Source organism: Trachypithecus francoisi, unplaced genomic scaffold, assembly GCF_009764315.1.
Source record: "Trachypithecus francoisi isolate TF-2019V2 unplaced genomic scaffold, Tfra_2.0 Lachesis_group3, whole genome shotgun sequence".
Lineage (NCBI taxonomy): Eukaryota > Metazoa > Chordata > Mammalia > Primates > Cercopithecidae > Trachypithecus > Trachypithecus francoisi.
The window spans coordinates 85842529-85865497 of NW_022681468.1; the positions used below are offsets into that span (position 1 = coordinate 85842529).

The window sequence follows — 22969 nt, forward strand, 5'->3', positions numbered from 1 at the left end:
CTGTACAGAAACTCATATTGTATTTAGGACATGGAAGTTTTAGGTAATTTGCCCACACTGATACAGAAAAAAAAAATTAAAATAGAGGAGGACCAAGTTATCTTTCTCTTTTTTTTTGGTCTACTTTTAGCGATAGCAGGCTGTTTCTTTCATTTTTCACTTTATACAATTTTTACTTTTTTTTTTAAATTTTAGAGACAAGGTCTTTCTAATGTTGCCCAGGCTGGTCTCAAACTCATGGTCTCAAGCAATTCTCCTACCTTGGCCTCCCAAAGTGCTGGAATTACAGGTGTGAGCCACTGCACTCACACACACACCCCCACACACAAACACTCACACACACACACCTGCCCCCAATTGACAGCCTCTTCCTTGATAGTTGAAACCACTTGGGGTAGAGTAGAATAAAGGGGCCTGGATAGAAGCTGATATATGTAGATAATTCTTTTTTTTTTTTTTTGAGACGCAGTTTTGCTCTTTTTGCCCAGGCCGGAATGCAACGGCACAATCTTGGCTCACTGCAACCTCCGCCTCCTGCCTCAGCCTCCTAAGTAGCTGGGATTACAGGTGCATGCCAACACGCCCAGCTAATTTTGTATTTTTAGTAAAGACGGGGTTTCACCATGTTGGCTCAGCTGGCCTTGAACTCCTGACCTCCAGTAATCCACCTGCCTCAGCCTCCCAAAGTGCTGGGATTATAGGTGTAAGCCACTGCGCCCGGCCATATGAAGATGATTCTATGTGCACCCATCTCCACTTCCTCCCTCTGGTTGAGAACCATTGTCCCTGAAAATGTAAATTTATTCTTTTAATATCATTTATCCTGGTTGAGGCAGATGCCCATAGTCTAATCCTATGGTGGCTAGAGTCTCTTTTTTTAATATATACTACAAAAACAATTTTTAGGATACACCAGAATATATGTATATGTACCTTTTTTTTTTTTTTTTTTTTTTAGAAACAGGACCTCGCTTTGTTGCCAAGGTTGGTCTTCAATTGCTGGGATTACAGATGTAAGCCACTGTGCCCAGCCAAAAATAAATATAAATAAATAAAAGGAAATATAAAAAAAAGATGTAAGTATAAAATATAACATAAAAATGTAATTGGGTATGCAGAACCCTTTTTGGAGACCACAGATCTCATTAATAACTCATTAACATTTTTTGGGATGAAATTAGTGAATTTTGCAATCTGAAGGATAAACGTCCAGTTTATTTTCTAATATCACCAGTAGGATATTGGACTTACTTTCTCATCAGAAATGATCTAGAAAACCTTTTATACATAGTAACAGTTGAAAAAACTTGAGTCGACAATGGATGCAATAGTTCATTTACAGTACATATACAACCTGATTGTTCTGTACAGTTTGTGAATCAGAATTATGACTGGAGGCCAGGCACCATGGCTCACGCCTGTAATCCCAGCACTTTGGGAGGCTGGGGTGGGCAAATCGCTTGAGCTCAGGAGTTCAAGACCAGCCTGAGCAACATGGTGAAACCCCGTCTCTACCAAAAATACAAAAATTAGCTGGGCATGGTGGTTCATATCTGTGGTCCCAGCTGCTTGGTAGGTTGAGGCAGGAGGATTGCTTGAGCCTGGGAGGTGGAGGTTGCAGTGAGCCAAGATTGTGCCACTGGGTGACAGAGTGAGACTCCATCTCAACAATAAGAAAAAGAATTATGACTGGAGAATCCCAAGACTTCCAGAGGGCTAAAAGCTTCCAGCTATAATTCAAATGAGACTTACATCCCCTTTACAAAGGGAACACTGTTTACCTGATGGAAGCTGCTGATGGTGTGGGCGGGTGCACAAGCACAGTGTGGGACTGACAGACCTGTCCTCTAAAGTGGTTCGAATGCACCTCTGTCCAGGAAAAGAAAATCACACCTCCTATTTATGTTTACTTTTATCTAAAAGAAAAAAAATTTCCCAATATTTACCATGCAGATTGAACCCACATAGTCACTCAGTCCATATGATACAGTGTTACATATTATGTGTAATAGTTGAGGTTTTCTGAGCATCCACAATCTGAGGGCATTAATGGCACCCTTTCACTCTTTTTTTTTTTTAAATTTTGGTTTCTACATAATTTGATCTATAGCAATTTTTCTTTCACTTGTAGATGGATTTGGAATTATATTATTCAGTATTAACCGAACTAACTCTTTAAAATGGATATAAACCTTAAAAATATTATTATTAAGAAACGATGGCCTGGGCATGGTGGCTCACACCTATAATTCCAGCACTTTGGGAGGCCGAGGTGGGCAGATCACTGGAGATCAGGAGTTCGAGACCAGCCTGGCCAACATGGTGAAACCCCGTCTCTACTAAAAATACAAAATTAGCTGGGCGTGGTGGTGGGCACCTGTAATCCCAGCTACTTGGGAGGCTGAGGCAGGAGAATTACTTGAATCCAGGAAGCAGAGGTTGCAGTGAGCTGAGATCGTGCCACTGCACTCCAGCCTGGGTGACAGAGTGAGACTCCGTCTCAAAAAAAAAAAAGAAAAGAAACTATGGCTTGAAGATAATATTAATAACACAGGGACAAGTGAACAATAAGAAAGTGACAGAGATCAGAGGTGAAATTCTATCTCCAGTGCAAATCTTTTTCACCTATGTTTAAGCAAAAAAAGCAATGACTAATCAAATAGAAGAAATTGGTTTAAAAACTTAAAAATTATGAAGACTATTTGAAATATGGATTTACATTCATCATTACAAATGGTGAACTTTTTTTTTTTTTCGAGACAGAGTCTTGCTTTGTCACCCAGGCTGCAGTGCAGTGGCATGATCTCAGTTCACTGCAACCTTCGCCTTTTGGTTTCAAGCGATTCTCCTGATGCAGCCTTCCAAGTGACTGGGATTAAAGGCACCTGACACCACACCTGGCTAATTTTTGTATTTTTGTAGAGATGGGGTTTCATAAATGGTGAACATTCTTTTAAGTGGATATTGTGCCTTGAAATATTAACTAATGAATGTACTACATTATGTTAGTATATACTTCATAAATCAACTTACACTATGAAATTTCTCTTTTGGCCATCTAAAAAGTTTACAAACCTTTGCTCTAGACTAGGGAATGCATTTTGCCAGTTGAACCCAATCTTAGGGCTAGGGCCAACAGATAAAGTGGTAACATAAGTTGTTTATTGAAACAGCCATCCTATAAACAGTGTTGCATAAATTTTGTTCCAAACTTCAGGCCAACCCTGTTTTTAATCTTTTTAAGCCTTTAAAACATTTTGAGTAGAGTAGATTGTATGTGAATTCCTCACTTCCTCTATCTTGGACTTTCTACATGCCTGGTCTCTGAACTTCTTGCTCTGGTCTCTGATCTCTCTCTAATCATCCCTCATTTGCTGGGTTTTTTTTTTTTTGTTTTTTTTGAGACAGTTTTGCTATGTTGCCCAGCCTGGACTCCAATTCCAGGGTCCTGGGCTCAAGTGATCCTTCTGTCTCAGCCTCCTTGGCAGCTGAGATTATAAGTGCATGCCACTGTGCCTGGCCTCATTTGTTTTTCTCACTCTATGCCCCACATTCCACAGAAAATGGGAAGCTTCCCTTCATGGCCATGCTTCGGAACCTGTGCAACCTGCTGCGGGTTGGAATCAGTGCCCGCCACCATGAGCTCATTCTGCAGAGACTCCAGCATGCGGTATGTGTGAGGGGCTGGTAGCCATGGGGCCCAGAAGCTAGATGTGCATGTGGACAGGCCACTGCTGCTTTGGAGGCCAGGCTTTTTCACGTGGCAGAGGAAGGTATGGCCACCAAGTTGTTTCCATGTGGGCTGTAAGTAGGTCTGGAAATACAGATAGGTTGAGGGACATAAGTTTGGGGGTTCAGTACATCCTTTGAGAAGTTACAAAAGAGTATAAGAACTTTCCTTTTAATTTTCTGAGCTCAGTGACTTACCAGGAAGAGACACTTCTGTGATGTAACTGATTTCAGAAGGAGTCTTTATTTTTTATTTATAGAGATGGGGTTTTGCCATGTTGGCAAGGCTGGTCTCGAACTCGTGAGCCCAGACAGTCCACCGGTCTCAGGCTCCCAAAGAGCTGGGATTACAGGCGTGAGCCACCACACCCTGCCCAGAGGGAGTCTTAAAAGAAACAGGGCTCTTCCTGTTACTTTCTTTTCTTTTGCTACCTCTTCTCACACCCTAAAATGATGACTTTTTTCTTTCTTCTTCTTATCCCTTTTCTATATCTCTTGTCTAAGTTCATTTTGTCCTTCTGTGCCTTCTCACAAAACTAATAGAGTGGACCCCTGAAGCCCCCCCATACTCCCAACTCCTCTGCTCATGACCCCTCCCTCCCTCCCTTGCTTTCTAGAAGTCGGTGATCCACAGTCGGCAGTTTCCATTCAGATTTCTTAATGCCCATGATTCCATTGATGCCCTTGAGGCTCAACTCAGAAACCAAGGTATTCTCCCCCTTCTTCCAACTCCTGTTTGCCTCTCATATCTGACAATAAATGAAGCATCAGCACCAATATTTTCAGCCTCTTGCCTTGCAGTCTCAGGGTGTGTTGGGGTGGGGGGCAGAAGTCAGGCACTTACCAGCCCCAAGGGTTGGCGCTCAGGCCACATAACTGGTAGGAAAAGATGAGGGAATAGAAGCTGCCTAACTCAGAAATTTACCTGTCATACAGCATTGCCCTTTCCTTCTAATACAACACTGATGGGGCGGATACTAACTAGAAATGACAACAACCGTCCCAGGCGGAGGTTTCTTTGCCACCTAAGCCGTCGGCAGCTTCGGACAGTAATGAGGGTACCTGTGATGTATGAGAAGCTTAAGAGGGAGAAGCTGAGAGTACACAAGGCCAGGTATGTATGCACTGTCTGGGAGCCAAGGGTGGGCAATCGGGGCTACCCTGGTACAGGCTGGAAGTCATCTGGGAAGCCCAGCTGTTTTTCTGTAAAGGTTTGCTTGTCAGTCATCGCAATGGCTCAGAACTGCCTGGTTTTTTGCACAGCACAGCTTGTCTTTAACATTGTCCGAAAGAGAGACCATGAAACGAAATCTACTCCTGGACCTCCACTCTATTATCTGTGATTGTTTTATTGGTTTATGTGGATTCCTTTTAGTTATGCTGATGTATGGTGGTGTATGCTGGTGTCCTCTCTGCTTCTGCTCTGATTCATGGTTTTCTTTCTTTTTCTTTTCTGTGACATGTTTGTTTTTCTCTTTGTTTCTATCTCTTTCTGTATTTTTTGACCCATTCATCTTTTTTGTTTTTGTTGTGTGTGTGTGTGTGTGTGTGTGTATTTTGACATACACACAAAGATAGTTACCATCAGCAGGCTCAGACAGATGTACAATCTGTTTTGTAGGCGTGATGAAGTCTCAGCTGTCTTTTTAAGTGGTTCATCAGTATCTTTCACTTGTTTTTATTCAAAACAAACACAGGACTCACTTAATCTTCTAGAGGGCTCAGTAACCGGAAATATCCTGAAACAGTAGCTGAACAGAGAGGGCCATTTAAGAGTCAAGCCTGGCCACATGCGGTGGCTCACGCCTGTAATCCCAGCACTTTGGGAGGCTGAGGCAGGTGGATCATGAGGCAGGCGGATCATGAGCTCGGGAGTTTGAGACCAGCCTGGCCAACATGGTGAAACTCCCTCTCTACTAAAAATACAAAAATTAGCCGGATGTGGTGGCGGGTGCCTGTAATCCCAGCTACTTGGGTGACTAAGGCAAGAGAATCACTTGAACCTGGGAGGCGGAGGTTGCTGTGAGCCGAGATCGCGCCACTGCACTCCAGCCTGGGCAACAAGAGCGAGACTCTGTCTCAAAAAAAAAAAAAAAAAGGGGCCAGTCCAAATGGTATTCTTGTACTGACCAATGAGGTAGCCACTAGCCACATGTGGCTATTTAGCAGCTGAAATATGCTAGTGAAGTCTGAGTTGAGATATGCTAGGTTTTGAAGGCAGTCTGAACAAAGAATGTGAAATATTCATAATTTTTGTATTAATTACAGGCTGACATGAAAATGTTTTCATATATTGGGTTAAATAAAAAGCAATATTAAATTAATTTTAGCCAGGTGCAGGTGCTTGCACCTGTAGTCCCACCTACTTGGGAGGCTGAGGTGGCAGGATCTCTTGAGCTCAGGAATTTGAGGCTGCAGTGAGTTATGATCATGCCACTGCACAGACTAGGCAACAGAGGAAAACCCTGTGCCCCCCCCTTTTTTTTTGAGATAGGATTTTATTCCCATCACCCAGGCTGGAGTGCAGTGGCACAATCTCAGCTCACTGCAACCTCTACCCCTCAGGCTCAATTGATTCTCCTGCCTCAGCCTCCCAAGTAGCTGGGATTATAGGCACACACCACTGTACCCAGCTATTTTTTATATTTTTTGTAGAGTTAGGGTTTTACCATGTTGCCCAGGCTGGTTTCAAACCCCTGAGCTCAAGTAATCCAACCACCTTGGCCTCCCAAACCAAAGTGCTGAGATTATAGGCATGAGCCAAGGACCCTGTCTCTTTTTTTTTTTTAAATTGAGGTCACCCAGGCTGGTGTGATCTCGGCTCACTGCAACCTCTGCCTCCCCTGTTCAAGTGATTCTCGTGCCTCAGACTCCCAAGTAGCTGGGATTACAGGCGCATGCCACCATACCCCACTAATTTTTGTATTTTTAGTCGAGACAGGGTTTCATCATGTTGGCCAGGCTGCTCTCAAACTCCCGACCTCAAGTGATCCATCCGCCTCGGCCTTCCAAAGTACTGGGATTACAGGCATGAGTCACCACGCCCGTCTTGTCTCTTAAAGAAAAGAAAATTTAATTTCACCAGTTTATTTTTACTGTTAAAAATGTGACTGTTAGAAAATTATATGTGTATAATTTAAGTTTAATTTGATTTAATTGTAATTTAATTCTATTGGATAGCGCTGGGAAGACTACTGATTTTGTTAGATTAAAAAACTAGTATAAAAAACTTTAAATATGCGCACAAGTAATAAAAATAAAATAGACTTACATAAAACTATTTGTCAGATTCAGTGATTATCTAGATTTTATTAAATTTTCTTTTCTTTTTTTTTTATTTTTTGAGACAGAGTCTTGCTCTGTCTCCCAGGCTGTAGTTCAGTGGCGCGATCTCGGCTCACCGCAAGCTCCACCTCCTGGGTTCCCGCCATCCTCCTGCCTCAGCCTCCGGAGTAGCTGGGACTGCAGGCGCCCTCCACCACGCCTGGCTAATTTTTTTTTGTATTTTTTTTTTAGTAGAGATGGGGTTTCACCGTGTTAGCCAGGATGGTCTCGATCTCTGGACCTTGTGATCCGCCCACCTTGGCCTCCCAAAGTACTGGGATTATAGGCATGAGCCACCGCGCCCAGCCTACATTTTCTTTACTGATCTTTTTTCCTTTTTCTTTTCCTTTGAAGATATTTTTAAAACAAATGTCAAATAATAAGACATTTTATTTCACCTTTCCTTATTTCGTGTGTGTTTCTTTAAAAAGGGACATTTTTTATACAATAAGAATGTCATTAATATACCTGACAAAACTAAAAATAATTCCTTGGTAAATTCATCTGTTATTTAGTCCATATGCAAATTTTCCAATTGTTTAAAAATATCATTTCACAGTTTTATTCAAATCAAGATCTAAACAAGGTATACACATTACATTTGGTTGTTAAGTCTCTTATGTCACTTTTAATCTTTTTTTTTTTTTTTGAGACAGAGTCTTGCTCTATCGCCAGGCTGGAGTGCAGTGGCCGGATCTCAGCTCACTGCAAGCTCCGCCTCCCAGGTTCACGTCATTCTCCTGCCTCAGGCTCCGGAGTAGCTGGGACTACAGGCGCCCACCACCTCGCCCGGCTAGTTTTTTTTTGTATTTTTTAGTAGAGACGGGGTTTCACCGTGTTAGCCAGGATGGTCTCGATCTCCTGACCTCGTGATCCACCCGTCTCGGCCTCCCAAAGTGCTGGGATTACAGGCTTGAGCCACCGCGCCCAGCCCACTTTTAATCTTTTAATTGTTCTCATGCTGTTGAGCTACTATGAAAACCAGGTTCAGGGACCCCACAGAATATCCCATATTGTGGATTTCCCTCCTTCTTCATGATGTCATCTAACTTGTTTTTCTATTTCATGTTCACTGGGCGTTAGCTCTAAAGGCTTGAACAGATTTAGATTTGCTTTTTTTTTTTTCAAGTAGTTCATAGGTGATCCTATATATGTACCATTTTTTTTTTTTTTTTGAGACAGAGTCTTGCTCTGTCGCCCAGGCTGGAGTGCAGTGGCCAGATCTCAGCTCACTGCAAGCTCTGCCTCCTGAGTTTATGCCATTCTCCTGCCTCAGCCTCCCGAGTAGCTGGGACTACAGGCGCCCGCCACTTCGCCCAGCTAGTTTTTTGTATTTTTTAGTAGAGACGGGGTTTCACTATGTTAGCCAGGATGGTCTCGATCTCCTGACCTCGTGATCCGCCCGTCTCGGCCTCCCAAAGTGCTGGGATTACAGGCTTGAGCCACCGTATATGTACTATTTAAGTGGGACTACTACTCAGTAATGCTGATATTGATCAGCGCTTTTAGGTAGTAATAGCCTCATTTCTCCACAGTAGTTAATGGCTCATCCTTTGGTGATCTTTGCGTGAACCAATTGTTTCACTGGTGGTTGCAGAATGAGGGTTTTATCATTCCTCAATATTTTTTAACTGGAATTTAAAAAAACAGCCTCCCTTATCAACTATATTTATTTAGTTACCCTGAAGTAGATTGTATGGGAAAGGTGGGATGAATATTCAATTTATTCTCCTTTAATTGTCAGTTTTCAGAGTAAGGAGTTAGTATTTGTTTTTTAAAATACTGTTTAGAACTATGTAGCCGTTAAATCTTGCTTCATGAAGTAAGAATGGATTCATGTGGTAAGTGTAGCTATTGGATCCACAGGTGACTTTCCCTCTCCTACCATGAGTGTGGATTAGAAGAATCCCATAGAATGGGGGCTTAGGGAAGCTCTGTCCCAGTCCTCTACACCGGAAATGGAGTGGGCTGTGGAATGGGGTGTGGTGCTTGAGGGAAGGAGAAGATTCAATACTTAGTGGCAAGTTCTCATCTCCCCGTCTGCCTCTAAGGGGCAGATAAGTCCCTGAACTCCTGTGTCTGTGTCTTGCTTGCCTGTAGACAGTGGAAATATGATGGTGAGATGCTGAACAGGTACCGACAGGCCCTGGAGACAGCTGTGAACCTCTCTGTGAAGCACAGCCTGCCCCTGCTGCCAGGCCGCACCATCTTGGTCTATCTGACAGATGCTAATGCAGACAGGCTGTGTCCAAAGAGCAACCCACAAGGGGTAAGAAAATAAAAAGCATCCTCCAAGGGGTTGGGTTGGCAGGATGCTGGGGATCCTGAGTGGTATCCTGTTTCCAGAGCTGGTTTTCCCAGGCAAGCACTCCAGCTGAAATAAATGATACGAATTTGCTTCCAAGTATCAGTCCTCGGTTCCTAGGGACAATTCCTAGGATGTTGTTTCAACCAGGTTTATGGATTATAATACTAACATTTCACCTTTGGCTGGTACTTGGTACTCTCTAAATTTCCATCACCAAAATATGTCTCACTTTCATCTCACTACATCCCAGGGTTGAACTTGGGCAGGGATCCTGGCTCCTCTCTTCCTCCCTCCATAGTCAGCTCCTCCTGAGGGCTGCTGAAGCTGACACCTCCTAACTTGGGATTTTACGCCTTTTCTTATTCCCTCAAACCAGTGGAAGGGTTTGGCCTCCAGGGCTGGCTGGGCAAGGGTGAATTCCAAAGCAGGGGAGCTTTATTTCCCCTGACACTTGTCCGATCAGCCTCCACTGAACTATGCGCTGCTATTGATTGGGATGATGATCACGAGGGCCGAGCAGGTGGATGTCATGCTGTGTGGAGGTGACACTCTGAAGACTGCAGTGCTTAATGCAGAAGAAGGCATCCTGAAGACTGCCATCAGGCTCCAGGCTCAAGTCCAGGTCAGATACTCAACACCCACCATCCAAAAATATATGAAGAACACAGGCCTGGGAATAGCCCAGATATTTGGTAAAGGCACAGATATACACAGTTCTGAAGATTTCCCAAGCAGACTGCAAGCCTGCAGTGTTTGTGGCTTACTGTGCAACCATATAACATGAAGTCTCTTTCCTTCAGGAATTTAATGAAAATGGTGAATGGTCCCTGAATACTTTTGGGAAATACCTGCTATCTCTGGCTGGCCAAAGGGTTCCTGTGAGTATTAATCCCTGAGAAACTCTCTCCCTCCCCCACATTTTCCTCTACAACTGATATATTTCATTTCTTGACCTTTAAAGCTGACTTCTCCAACCACATAAAATAGTCAGATCAGCTCTCTACTGGCTACAACCCCCTACTCAGTGGTGTGCTGGTAAATATTCAACAACCAGCTGCCTGGAAAAATAAGCCTTGGTTAATAGCATCTCCTAAATTTCCATGGTGTAAACAGTCCTACCGTGGCTGATTTCAAGCTACCAACGTGATGCTACTGAACACAGAGTTGGGAAAAGACGCTCAGGAGCACACTGCTGTGTGGTATTCTCACAACCTGATACAGTAGATGTAAATAAGCACGAGTAGATAGTAGTAAAATGTAGTAAAATTATTAGGAAGTTATGCATTTTGAGTATTTATTACATTTGTTTTATTTTCTGATTTTTTTTTTTTTTTTTTTTTGAGACAGAGTCTGGCTTTGTCTCCCAGGCTGGAGTGCAGTGGCCGGATCTCAGCTCACTGCAAGCTCCGCCTCCCGGGTTTACGCCATTCTCCTGCCTCGGCCTCTGGAGTAGCTGGGACTACAGGCGCCCGCCACCTCGCCCGGCTAGTTTTTTTGTATCTTTTAGTAGAGACGGGGTTTCACCTTGTTAGCCAGGATGGTCTCGATCTCCTGACCTCGTGATCCGCCCGTCTCGGCCTCCCAAAGTGCTGGGATTACAGGCTTGAGCCACCGCGCCCGGCCTCTGATTTTTATTTTTTGAGACAGGATCTCACTCCGTTGCCCAGGCTGGAGTGAAGTAGCTCGACTATAGCTCATTGCAACTAAAACTTCTGGGCTCAAGTGATTCTCCTGCCTCAGCCTCCCAAGTAGCTGGGACTACTGGTGTGTGTCAACATGCCCAGCCACATTTGTATTAAATATAACTTATTTAATTTTTTAAATGTATACCATTTAATGTTTAATAATGTCCGTCTTTAACAACTGCCCACAAAATTCCTGAAAACTTAACAACCAGCTCTTTTGAGCCTGAATGAGCCAGATACAGTATACCAGTGCCCCACTCCCACCTGCACTTTGATGTCCCCTGTAAGTTAAAATGTAGTGGCTTCCCTCATTCTATGTGCTCTCAGGAGAGGTACTCCTCTCAGAGTTCTCCTAACCCTCCTGTCCTCAGAAAGCTCATATCTTAATGTCCTGGGTTCTCTAGCATCCCTTCTCTAGCGTCTTCTCCCCTTTCATCTTACAGGTGGACAGGGTCATCCTCTTTGGCCAAAGCATGGATGAAGGAATGATCAATGTGGCCAAACAGCTTTACTGGCAGCGTGTGAATTGCAAGTGCCTCTTTGTTGGTCTCCTCCTGAGAAGGGTACAATACCTGTAAGGGTGCTTATACTTCCTGCCCAGTGTCAGAAATTAGTGGTCTACATTTCCTCTCTATGCCTGCCAAAGCATAGGACACTCCCACTTGACAGGGATCTCCTCAACTCTGCCTTCTTACCTCTGTTGCACTTCGGGTGGACATTTTAGCCTAACTCTGTACCCCTCCGTGAGAGTCTACCCTAGCCGTAGCCTACCACATAACCCTATTAAAGTTGCAGAAGTGGGGTTTTCATCTTGGGATGTTAGTGGGCAGTGACTGTGTTCCAGGTATTGTTTGTGATGGTTAGTGACTGCTTCTTCCTTTGCCAGGTCACCAGATTTGAATCCCAATGATGTGACACTCTCAGGCTGCAGTGATGGGATACTGAAGTGAGTATAGAATGGATACTGAAGGGTTGGAGACTTTGGTAGGAAGTTTTTAGGAGATTATCTCTACTCCAGTCACTTTTTTTTTTTTTGAGAGAGTTTCACTGTGTCACTCAGGCTGGAGTACAGTGGTACAATCTCAGCTCACTGCAACCTCCATCTCCCGGGTTCAAGTGATCCTCCTGCCTCAGCCTCCCAAGTAACTGGGACTACAGGCATGTGCCACCATGCCGGGCTAATTTTTGTATTTTTAGTAGAGACAGGGTTTCAGCGTGTTGGCCAGGCTTGTCCTGAATTCCTGACCTTGTGATCCACCCACCTCCGCCTCCCAAAGTGCTGGGATTACAGGTGTGAGCCACCGTGCCCGGCCCCAGTCACTTCTTTTTTAAAGTAAGATAGTTCACTCTTCTTTTACAGCCATCCAGGCATAGCAGCAACACAGTGTCAAAGGGACCTGGGCATTTTCTCTCTTATTGCTGCATGATCCTCAAATACTCAGCTTCTACCGCATGATTCAATATGTCAGCTTCAGCTCCAGCCATCTTGGTATTCAGCCAAGTTTGTATTATATTATATCCAGTAGGAAAGAAGAAAATGGACATAGGAGATTTCACTATCAAGAGATGGCCATGTCACTGCGGCTTCTGTTTCATTCTTGATCCAGAGAAAATTACATTTATTTAAGCTAAATTATAGAAATCTTTTCACATTTTTTTCTCTCTTCCATCCTTGCCTTCTTATGTACTTGTTTTCTCCACTGCCTTTTCCTTTGGATACCATCCATTTCCCTCAATTCCTATTAGGAAGCCTCAGACACATTCCTCCTTCTCCAGGGAGCCTTTATGACTGGCACAGAGCTGCTCAAGCCCAGACTGGGATGGCTTTAAGTTTTACACCTTACCCTAGCCCATTGCCCCTGGCCCAACAGCAAGTTGATGATTACCATGCACAGCAGGAGGGGCTAGAGTTGGGCTTCTTTTTTCCTTCATTCCTATGGTTCTGCATCCTCATTTATTTTAAGTCTGTGTAAACTGCTTATGGTTACCTTCTTAAGGAGCTTCACTTAACTGGTGACCAAACCTAGACGTATCTTTTTCCCCCTGCCCTTTTTGGGAGACCTCACTGATTTTGACTCTTGTTATTTATGTCAGGTTCATCGCAGAGCATGGGGCCTCCCATCTTTTGGAACATGTGGGCCAAATGGACAAAATATTCAAGATTCCACCGCCCCCGGGAAAGACAGGGATCCAGTGTCTCCGGCCACTGGAAGAGGACACTCCAAGCCCCTTGGCTCCTATTCCCCAGCAAGGGTCAGTCTGTGTTTCTATGCCTTTGTAAATTGGGAGAGGCTGCAGTCAAACCTGGAGAAACTCTGGGACTGAAATTCTAGCTGGTGAGGTGCCACTTATTCTCTTCATGAAGGTACACTTCCTCTTTCTCAGGCAGGGGTTTCTCTATCATGGGGAGTTGTCAGGTTGTGAGCAAGCCCTTCCTTTCTCTACTGAGGAAAGGAAGTCAGAATACAAAGATATGGCAGACATCATGGCCGTATGGCCGGGGTGTAGGCAGAGGGCTTAGGAGCACAGGTTCTGGCTTTTTCATTGTGGCTTTGTCAAATAGCAGTTTGAATCTGGCCTAGTTGCTTAATTTCTTAAAGCTATAGTTTCTTGTCGGGCGCGGTGGCTCATGCCTGTAATCCCAGCACTTTGGGAGATCGAGGCAGGCAGATCACCTGAGGTTGGGAGTTCAAGACCAGTCTGACCAACATGGAGAAACCCCATCTCTACTAAAAATACAAAATTAGCTGGGTGTGGTGGCACATGCCTATAATCCCAGCTACTGGGGAGGCTGAGGCAGGAGAATCGCTTGAATCCTGGAGGCAGAGGTTGCGGTGAGCCGAGATTGCGCCCTAGTACTCCAGCCTGGGCAACAAGAGCAAAACTCTGTCTTAAACAAACAACAAAAACAAAACCTAGTTTCTTCATTGCTAAAATGGAGATGATGATAGTGCTTACCTCACAGTGTTGTCATGAACAAACAGTAAATACATAATAATGATTACGAGAAAAAGGAGAGGTGTACAAGAAGTAGCAAGTGGGCTTTAAATTCCAGGGCTGTGCAGTTGAGACCACTAGCACGTGCTTCTCTGAAGGCCTGCTGGGCACCTGTCTGCTGTCTGTCATACCTGGCTCATGCTCAGTGCTAAAGGGTGATCACAGCAGTGTCTGTGGATTAGGTGATGGGGCTCATCCCTAGACTGGGCCCAACGCTCTGCTTATCCCCAGATGGCGCAGCATCCGGCTTTTTATTTCATCCACTTTCCGAGACATGCATGGGGAGCGGGACCTGCTGCTAAGGTTTGTGCTGCCAGCACTGCAGGCCCGAGCGGCCCCTCACCGTATCAGCCTTCACGGAATCGACCTCCGCTGGGGCGTCACTGAGGAGGAGACCCGTAGGAACAGGTGTGAGGGCTGCAGAGAAGAGGGGCTGGGTTGGGGATGAGGGGCTTGAGTGGTGGACCTGAGTGGGGCAGGATTGGGGCTGCAAGAATGGATGAGGGTGAAGGCGGGAGTCGCTCTTTGGATACTAACAAGAGCAGCCTACCTTCTCTTTTCTCAGTTGTGAGCCAGGGTCCTGTCTCCCTATTTATGCCTATGTTCCCTGATACCATGCCCCCAGTGACTCCCACATGTCCCTATAACCGTGCCTACAGACAACTGGAAGTGTGCCTTGGGGAGGTGGAGAACGCACAGCTGTTTGTGGGGATTCTGGGCTCCCGTTATGGATACATTCCCCCCAGCTACAACCTTCCTGACTATCCACACTTCCACTGGGTAAGGCAGACAGGTTTGGAGGAGGGCTGGGGAGGAAGCAAAGGTTGGGGCAGAGGCCGTGAGAAGCCACATTCTGTCAGAAACCCTGGGACTATGAACAGGCAGGTCTTTGAGACTTGAAGAGAAATATAGGCTGAAGATACTACAAGTGACCATGCTCTAGATGAGAAAAGTCCTTTGAGAAGTGCCTCTGGGGTTGGCCAAGAGCAAAAGTAAGAGGGTAGGTCTGTTTAGATGTTGCCATCAGATAGATCTGGGTACTGATCTCCCTTCTGTCATCTACAAGTTGTGTGGCTTTGTGGAATGCAGCTTACTCCCACCTAGCCTCAATTGCCCTATATTAAAGAGAAGCAATGACATTTACATTGGAGGGTTATTATGATAATTAAAAGTCTGCAACAGGGCCAGGTGCAGTGGCTCAGCCTGTAATCCCAGCACTTTGGGAGACCAAGGTGGGTGGATCACCTGAGGTCAGGAGTTCGAGACCAGCCTGGCCAACATGGTGAAACCCTGTTTCTACTAAAAATACAAAAATTAGCTGGGCGTGGTGGTGTGTGCCTGTAATCCCAGCTACTCAGGAGGCTGAGGCAGGAGAATTGCTTGAACCCAGGAGGCGGAGGTTGCAGTGAGCCGAGATTATGCCATTGCACTCCAACCTGGGCGACAAGAACAAAACTCAGTCTCAGAAAAACAAAAAAACAAAAACAAAAGTCTGTAACAGAATACTCAATACATTACAGGCATTCAATGAATGTTAGCTACTAGTGCCTTGTTCCAGAAAAAAAAATAAAAATAAGTAAAAAACATTAGCTATTAGCTATATTTTATTGCTTGCGCCAGGAGGGAGGGAGAGAGGAACATCACAGATACAGGAGGCCTGGGGCCTTGGCAGGTCTGGAGGGAGGGTCACTGTGGCCTAGGACTAAACTCACCGTCTCTGCCCTCCCCACAGGCCCAGCAGTACCCTTCAGGGCGCTCTGTGACAGAGATGGAGGTGATGCAGTTCCTGAACCGGAACCAACGTCTGCAGCCCTCTGCCCAAGCTCTCATCTACTTCCGGGATTCCAGCTTCCTCAGGTACTCTCTGTTGCCTGCAGGTTGGGGCTCCTTCCCCAGAAGGTCAGACAGGCTAGTCTTCTCTCCTCAGTATTCAGAGTATAGAAGGGGAGTGCTGTGAGGCAGAAACAGGACTCAGCATGCCTTTGCAGCCCCACGTCAGCCTTGGTGCTGGAGTCAGGAGATCTCTACTTGAGGAGCTTCAGGAAATTACAGCTATGTCTGGTGGTTGGTAGAGGGAGGCTGGCTGGGGTCTGAGTCTGTTCCAACTTTTGGGGTCTTTGGTGGTCAGCTCTGTGCCAGATACCTGGAAATCTGACTTTGTTTCTGAGTCTGAAGAGGCCGCATGTCGGATCTCAGAACTGAAGAGCTGCTTAAGCAGACAGAAAGGGATTACCTGCCGCAGGTGAGCTGAGGGGTGTAGGGAGCACCTGTACAGAGATGTGGTGAGAGGAGCCAGGCCTGCTCTGACCTGGTTGTGATTGATTTGCCCACAGGTACCCCTGTGAGTGGGGGGGTGTGGCAGCTGGCAGGCCCTATGTTGGCGGGCTGGAGGAGTTTGGTCAGTTGGTTCTGCAGGATGTGTGGAATATGATCCAGGAGCTCTACCTGCAGGTCAGCAGAAGCACTGGTGACCAGAGGCGTGCAGAGGGACATGGGGTGGTCTGGGTTGTCCTGGGTAGGAAGTAACTTGGTGGGGCCTCTGTGAGTTTTAGCCTGGGGGTCCTGAGGAGCATAGCACCATGGATAGTCACTGACCCATTTACCCTCAGCCTGGGGCCTTGCTGGAGCAGCCAGTGTCCATCCCAGATGATGACTTGGTCCAGGCCACCTTCCAGCAGCTGCAGAAGCCACCAAGTACTGCCCGGCCACGCCTTCTTCAGGACACAGTGCAGCAGCTGATGCTGCACCATGGGAGGCTGAGCCTGGTGACAGGGCAGTCAGGACAGGGCAAGACAGCCTTCTTGGTACAGAGTCTCAGGGGCCTGGGCAGGAGGGAGAGAAGGCTGTGTGGGCTAAGGAGGTAAGGCACAGGGAGCTCAAGCATGTAAAATGTGACCATGTTTTCTGTTCCTGTCACATGCAGGCATCTCTTGTGTCAGCCCTGCAGGCTCCTGATGGGGCCAAGGTGGCACCATTAGTCTTCTTCCACTTTTCCGGGGCTCGTCCTGACCAGGGTCTTGCCCTCACTCTGCTCAGACGCCTCTGTACCTATCTGCGTGGCCAACTAAAAGAGCCAGGTGCCCTCCCCAACACCTACCGGTGGGTATCCCCCAATGAGCCCAGCCTTGTTGATGCCCATGGTGCCACCCCTGCTTTTCTGTCTCTCCCACTGACCCTGACTTCATCTCCATGTACAGAAGCCTTGTGTGGGAGCTGCAGCAGAGACTGCTGCCCAAGTCTTCTGAGTCCCTGCATCCTGGTCAGACGCTGGTCCTGATCATTGATGGGGCTGATAGGTTGGTGGACCAGAATGGGCAGCTGATTTCAGACTGGATCCCAAAGAAGCTTCCCCGGGTGAGTGTGAGAAGGAGGTGGGTCTGGGGAGGCAGGCTGGGGGAAGGAGGGGTACAGCAGGGAGGAGAGGGGCCTCTCCAATGTGGTTCTCCTTTTCTTTCTACCTTCCTTTCCCTTTGCCCAAATATCACAGTGTGTACACCTGGTGCTGAGTGTGTCTAGGGATGCAGGCCTAGGGGAGACCCTTGAGCAGAGCCAGGGTGCCCACGTGGTGGCCTTGGGGCCTCTGGAGGCCTCTGCTCGGGCCCGGCTGGTGAGAGAGGAGCTGGCCCTGTATGGGAAGCGGCTGGAGGAGTCACCGTTTAACAACCAGGTTGGGTTCTAGGCCAGGGCTGGTGGGTGTGTGGGGTGAATCTGGGAACTATGAGGACCCGAGGTGCTGAGGCTGCTAGCTGCTTTGAACAGACCTGCTCCTTTGTTTTCTCAGAAATTCTGTCCATGGGAAGTTGTTAATAAGAAAATTGTGGTTCCTGATAATGTCCCCCAGCCCTCTTCCCCTGGTGAATGGCCTTTCTGGGGCCTCTTGGGGTGAGGGGATGAGTAAAGTGGTTTTTGGTGGGGTAGGCTGAGCCACAGGGGTTTTCTGGCAGGGCTGACTGGGCAGAGCAGTGTAGGAGAGGGATGGTTATGTCCTGGGGTGATGCCATGGACCTGGCGCCTGCTGGGGACTCTCAGAGGAGGAGCTGCCTGGCAGAGGGGCTGGTGCTTGGGCAGAGGGCTGGCTGTGGGCAGCCCTCCTGGACCCCACCCTGAGTCCTGAGTCTTGTCAGATGCGACTGCTGCTGGTGAAGCGAGAATCAGGCCGGCCGCTCTACCTGCGCTTGGTCACCGATCATCTGAGGCTCTTCACGCTGTATGAGCAGGTCGGTTCCCCTCACCTTCCAAGTCCCAATCACCACTTCCCATTCTCTCTTCAGCTGCTTTGTCTCATCCCTATCCCATGTCCTTTGCTGTCTTGTGATCACCTACTCCCCATCCTCACCTCACACCTCACCTCACCTCTCTCCCACAGTTGTTCTTTACTTTTTCATTCCTCCCCGCTGTCCTCCTGCTGCCCCTTCCCTATCCCACAACCCAAGCTGCTTCTCCTCCCGCCACACTGAACGAGGCTGTCCTCCCGCCATCCTAGGTGTCTGAGAGACTCCGGACTCTGCCTGCCAGTGTCCCCCTGCTGCTGCAGCACATCCTGAGCACACTGGAACAGGAACACGGGCCTGATGTCCTTCCCCAGGCGTTGACCACCCTAGAGGTCACACGGAGTGGTCAGTGCTTGGGGTGGGTGGGTTGGGGCGCTGAGGGCCAGGGCTCACATTACATTGGTTCCACTGGGTTCTCAGCAGGTGTGGTGGGGGTCGGGGGGGACACTGTGTGGTTAGGTGAGGGCCTCAGAGAGCTTGAGTTTTCAGGTTTGACTGTGGACCAGCTGCATGGAGTGCTGAGTGTGTGGCGGACACTACCCAAGGGGACTAAGAGCTGGGAAGAAGCCGTGGCTGCTGATAACAGTGGAGACCCCTACCCCATGGGCCCGTTTGCCTACCTCGTCCAGAGTCTGCGCAGGTACAGGTGCCCCAGCTGAGCTCCTGCTGACCTCTCTATGCCTTCCCTTCTTTGAGCCAGGGCCCTGTGTATAGCTTCAACATCTGGCTCCCAGACCATGAATGGGTTACTGCTCCAGCTGCTCCAGTTTCCGCTATTGGAGGGGGCCATAGGAGCCCACTGCTGTGCCAGGATGCTCACTGACAGGCCTCTTCCTTCTCCTCTCTCTCTTCCTCACATGAGGACAGTTTGCTAGGGGAGGGCCCTCTGGAGCGCCCTGGTGCCCGGCTGTGCCTCCCTGATGGGCCCCTGAGAACAGCAGCTAAACGTCGCTATGGGAAGAGGCCAGGACAAGAGGACACGGCACACATCCTCATTGCAGGTGATTGCAGCCCAAGTCAGCCTGGGCACTGAGTGTGGAGCTTGGGCTTGGAGGCCAGGACCACCCACTGTGCTTCTATCTGCTGGCCAGCTCACCTACTGCCCTTGGGAATGATGCAAGGCTGAGCCTTTCTCAATATCTGTTCATGCAGCTCAGCTCTGGAAGACATGTGACGCTGATGCCTCAGGCACCTTCCGAAGTTGCCCTCCTGAGGCTCTGGTAGACCTGCCTTACCACCTGGTTAGTTCCTAGACCCCATAGACACCTTTCCCAAAGTGAGTGCTTTGGCTGTTCTGAGACCCCTCTCCCCCTTACCATCTCCACCATCACTGCTGCCATTACCCCTCCCAAACTCCCTTGACCTCTTTCCTTTCAGTTTTCCTGCCCTTCTTCTTCAAGTCCTTTGTCCCAGCTCAGATCCTATCTCTGTATTCAGGTTCTGAGACTAAACTCTCCCTTCTCACCAGCCCCTTCACATCCCTAATGAATCCAGTCTGACCTTCTCAGCTCCAGAGTGGGAACCGTGGACTTCTTTCGAAGTTTCTTACCAACATCCATGTGGTGGCTGCACACTTGGAATTGGGTCTGGTCTCTCGGCTCTTGGAGACCCATGCCCTCTATGGTGAGATGATTCACTGGCTGAATTCTTTTCTGAGATATGGGACTCCTGGGTGTGCTTATGAGGGCCCTGCTCAGGGTTGGGTGGGGGGTGTGGGTATCAGGGAAAAAAGATTCAAATTTCCATTTCAAGTTGAAAATGCCAAGAGGGTGAGCATGTGACTCTCAGGAGACCTTTCACCTTGGTCTCTTGGACCAGAGATTCTTCAGCTTTATTTAGTTAGCATAAAACTATCTAGGAAACTTGTTCAAATTGCAGATCTTTGGGTCTCCATATTCTGGTTCCCTAGGTTTGGAGTGGGGCCCAAAGCTTTGTACTTTTAACAGATATTCCTGATATAGAGCCAGAGGGCCACACTTTGAGACTTACTATTGTAGACACACCATATGGTTTTATTTGGTGCTGGGGTTAATGGGGTCCAGCTGGCTCCCCAGTGACATTCTGCCACTCTTTTATAGCTTCTTCAGTCCCCAAAGAGGAACAAAAGCTCCCCGAGGCTGATGTTGCGGTGTTTCGCACCTTCCTGAGGCAGCAGGCTTCAATCCTTAGCCAGCACCCCCAGCTCCTGCCCCAGCAAGCAGCCAACCAGCCCCTGGACTCACCTCTTTGCCACCAAGCCTCGCTGCTCTCCCAGAGATGGCACCTCCAACACACACTACGATGGCTTAATAAACCCCAAACCATGAAAAATCAGCAAAGGTAAGACCTTGACCCCAGACGCTAGTAAGCCCACCAGAGAGCAAGCTGCAGCTCTTTCTGAAACTGAAGAATAAGGATGACCAGAAACACTGTGGAGAGGGGGATCTAGGCACAGAAGCACAGAAATCAACTCCTGTTTGCATTCCCTTTTTTATTTCCTCCCTTTCTTCCTACTCTTTCTCTAGCTCCAGCCTGTCTCTGGTGGTTTCCTCATCCCCTACTGCCGTGGCTTTCTCCACCAATGGACAAAGAGCAGCTGTTGGCACTGCCAATGGGACAGTTTACCTGTTGGACCTGCGAACTTGGCGGGTATGACAATCAAGGACGGGAAGAATTTACCCTCTGAAAATCTGTGCAGACTGCCCTGAAGCCCTAGATGAGCCACACACCTGTTATCACTCTGATAGATTCAGCAACTTTACTGCCTGCACATCCGCTCAAAGGGCTTCGTCGAGAAATCAATCACACAGCAAATATTTGCTGCACACCTTCCATTTAAGGCACTGTGCTAAGCATGGCAAGAAACACAGGACTTGGGACATTGTCATCGCCCACCAAGTGGTCAGTTTTGTTGGAAGATAAGACATATAAGGTTAAAAAAAGGAACCAAAACATAGCCATGTAATATAATTAAGACCTGAGTGAGCTGTGCAGTTATAGGAGGGCATAGGGTAGAGAAGGGCAGGCATTCTTGTTTGAACAAGGAACCTGAGCAAAGATGCAGGGAGAGAATATTCCCTATAAATTGCTGGGAATTATGGCAGCACAAAGTGCTTATGGGAGGCTAAATAGTACATTGGGCTGGAGAGGTGAGTCCTAGAACCATGGCCTCTTTCTATCCTCTTTCCAACCATATCATCCCCTACCCCATGTAACCCCATTTCTCAAGACCATCAAAATCTTCTGTAACTTGGGGACTAGGTATGGGGTTTGGAGTTGGGGAGAAAATGTGGCCCCACTTGGATCATGAGGCCCCCACTTGAACGTGTGCTTGACTTGCAACATAGAGAGCCAAGAACTCATGGCCTTTGTGCCTTGGCCTTCTTTTTGGGTGGGGTCTGGAGTGGTGGGACTTGAAGGGTCAAGGGGATGGCCGGAGCCGCACTTTCTCACCCACTGTTGCAGGAGGAGAAGTCTCTGGTGAGTGGCTGTGATGGAATCTCTGCTTGTTTGTTCCTTTCCGATGATACGCTCTTTCTTACTGCCTTCGACGGACTCCTGGAGCTCTGGGACCTGCAGCATGGTTGTCGGTAGGGGGTCTTCCCCGTTTGTCTTGGAGTGAGGGCCTTCCCCATTTGTTGGAAGCCCCAGGAGAAGGAAATGAGGAGGGAGGTGATGGCCGGGGGGCCCAGAGGACTGACTTCATCTTCTTGGGATAGGGTGCTGCAGACCAAGGCCCACCAGTACCAAATCACTGGCTGCTGCCTGAGCCCAGACCACCGGCTGCTAGCCACCGTGTGCTTGGGAGGATGCCTAAAGGTAAGACTTGGGGGCTGCAGTGGTCAGAGTGGCCCTGAGTCATGACTCACCCTTGTGAGGTTGTTCTCTCAGTGTGGCAGAGGCTGCTGACTGCCTGGCCAGAGAAGGCCTTCCCTGCTGAAGGCAGGGGAGCTGGACAAGGTTGCTCCAGGAGATCTGGGACTGAGAAGTTCAGGCATCTCTGTTCAGCATCCTGATTCCTCCTCTCTCTCCCTCAGCTGTGGGACACAGTCCGTGGGCAGTTGGCCTTCCAGCACACCTACCCCAAGCCCCTGAACTGTGTTGCCTTCCACCCAGAGGGGCAGGTAATAGCCACAGGCAGCTGGGCTGGCAGCATCAGCTTCTTCCAGGTGGATGGGCTCAAAGTCACCAAGGTAAGAAGGTCCAGTGTGGCTCTGGGGGGAAGCACAGGAGGATAGGAGTGGAGGGTGGCAGATGACAGACAGCAGCATACTGGGTGACTTTAGGATTGTGCTGAGAGCAGGTCTTCAAGTTTCCATTTCTACCTCCGTGTGTAGGACCTGGGGGAACCTGGAGCCTCTGTCCGTACCTTGGCCTTCAATGTGCCTGGTGGGGTTGTAGCTGTGGGCCGGCTGGACAGCATGGTGGAACTGTGGGCCTGGAGAGAAGGGGCACGGCTGGCTACCTTCCCTGCCCACCATGGCTTTGTTGCTGCTGCGCTGTTCCTGCATGCGGGTTGCCAGTTACTGACGGCTGGAGAGGATGGCAAGGTCAGCTTGCAGAGGGCTGGTGGTGGGTTGTGAGGAAGAGTAGCAAAGGCAAAGAATATCTGGGTAGGGGTGAGGGTCCTTTGTTGAGGAGGCTGTGGAGGAGCTTGGATGGCAGGAGCCACAGGG

The 22969-nt window shown here is 48.0% G+C and overlaps 1 protein-coding gene across 4 annotated transcripts in view; it reads left to right on the top strand.

The window, feature by feature from the left end:
• Window positions 1-22969, top strand: part of TEP1 (telomerase associated protein 1) — a 48166-nt gene that overhangs the window by 12644 nt on the left and 12553 nt on the right. For all 4 annotated transcript variants that reach the window (XR_004431765.1, XR_004431766.1, XM_033188775.1 and 1 more), the window contains exons 10-39: window positions 3561-3670; window positions 4347-4437; window positions 4666-4843; window positions 9154-9322; window positions 9825-9983; window positions 10162-10239; window positions 11490-11620; window positions 11933-11992; window positions 13141-13299; window positions 14275-14451; window positions 14703-14823; window positions 15776-15900; window positions 16172-16285; window positions 16377-16494; window positions 16653-16847; window positions 16967-17142; window positions 17241-17397; window positions 17531-17710; window positions 18168-18260; window positions 18527-18659; window positions 18804-18954; window positions 19182-19315; window positions 19467-19555; window positions 19823-19937; window positions 20393-20633; window positions 20819-20942; window positions 21759-21883; window positions 22013-22112; window positions 22331-22486; window positions 22631-22843. Coding sequence is in view for 2 of the 4 variants with exons in the window: in XM_033188775.1 (XP_033044666.1) it covers window positions 3561-3670; window positions 4347-4437; window positions 4666-4843; window positions 9154-9322; window positions 9825-9983; window positions 10162-10239; window positions 11490-11620; window positions 11933-11992; window positions 13141-13299; window positions 14275-14451; window positions 14703-14823; window positions 15776-15900; window positions 16172-16285; window positions 16377-16494; window positions 16653-16847; window positions 16967-17142; window positions 17241-17397; window positions 17531-17710; window positions 18168-18260; window positions 18527-18659; window positions 18804-18954; window positions 19182-19315; window positions 19467-19555; window positions 19823-19937; window positions 20393-20633; window positions 20819-20942; window positions 21759-21883; window positions 22013-22112; window positions 22331-22486; window positions 22631-22843 (4172 nt within the window). In the remaining 2 variants the exon portion in view is untranslated. The remainder of the gene's footprint in view (window positions 1-3560; window positions 3671-4346; window positions 4438-4665; window positions 4844-9153; window positions 9323-9824; window positions 9984-10161; window positions 10240-11489; window positions 11621-11932; window positions 11993-13140; window positions 13300-14274; window positions 14452-14702; window positions 14824-15775; window positions 15901-16171; window positions 16286-16376; window positions 16495-16652; window positions 16848-16966; window positions 17143-17240; window positions 17398-17530; window positions 17711-18167; window positions 18261-18526; window positions 18660-18803; window positions 18955-19181; window positions 19316-19466; window positions 19556-19822; window positions 19938-20392; window positions 20634-20818; window positions 20943-21758; window positions 21884-22012; window positions 22113-22330; window positions 22487-22630; window positions 22844-22969) is intronic.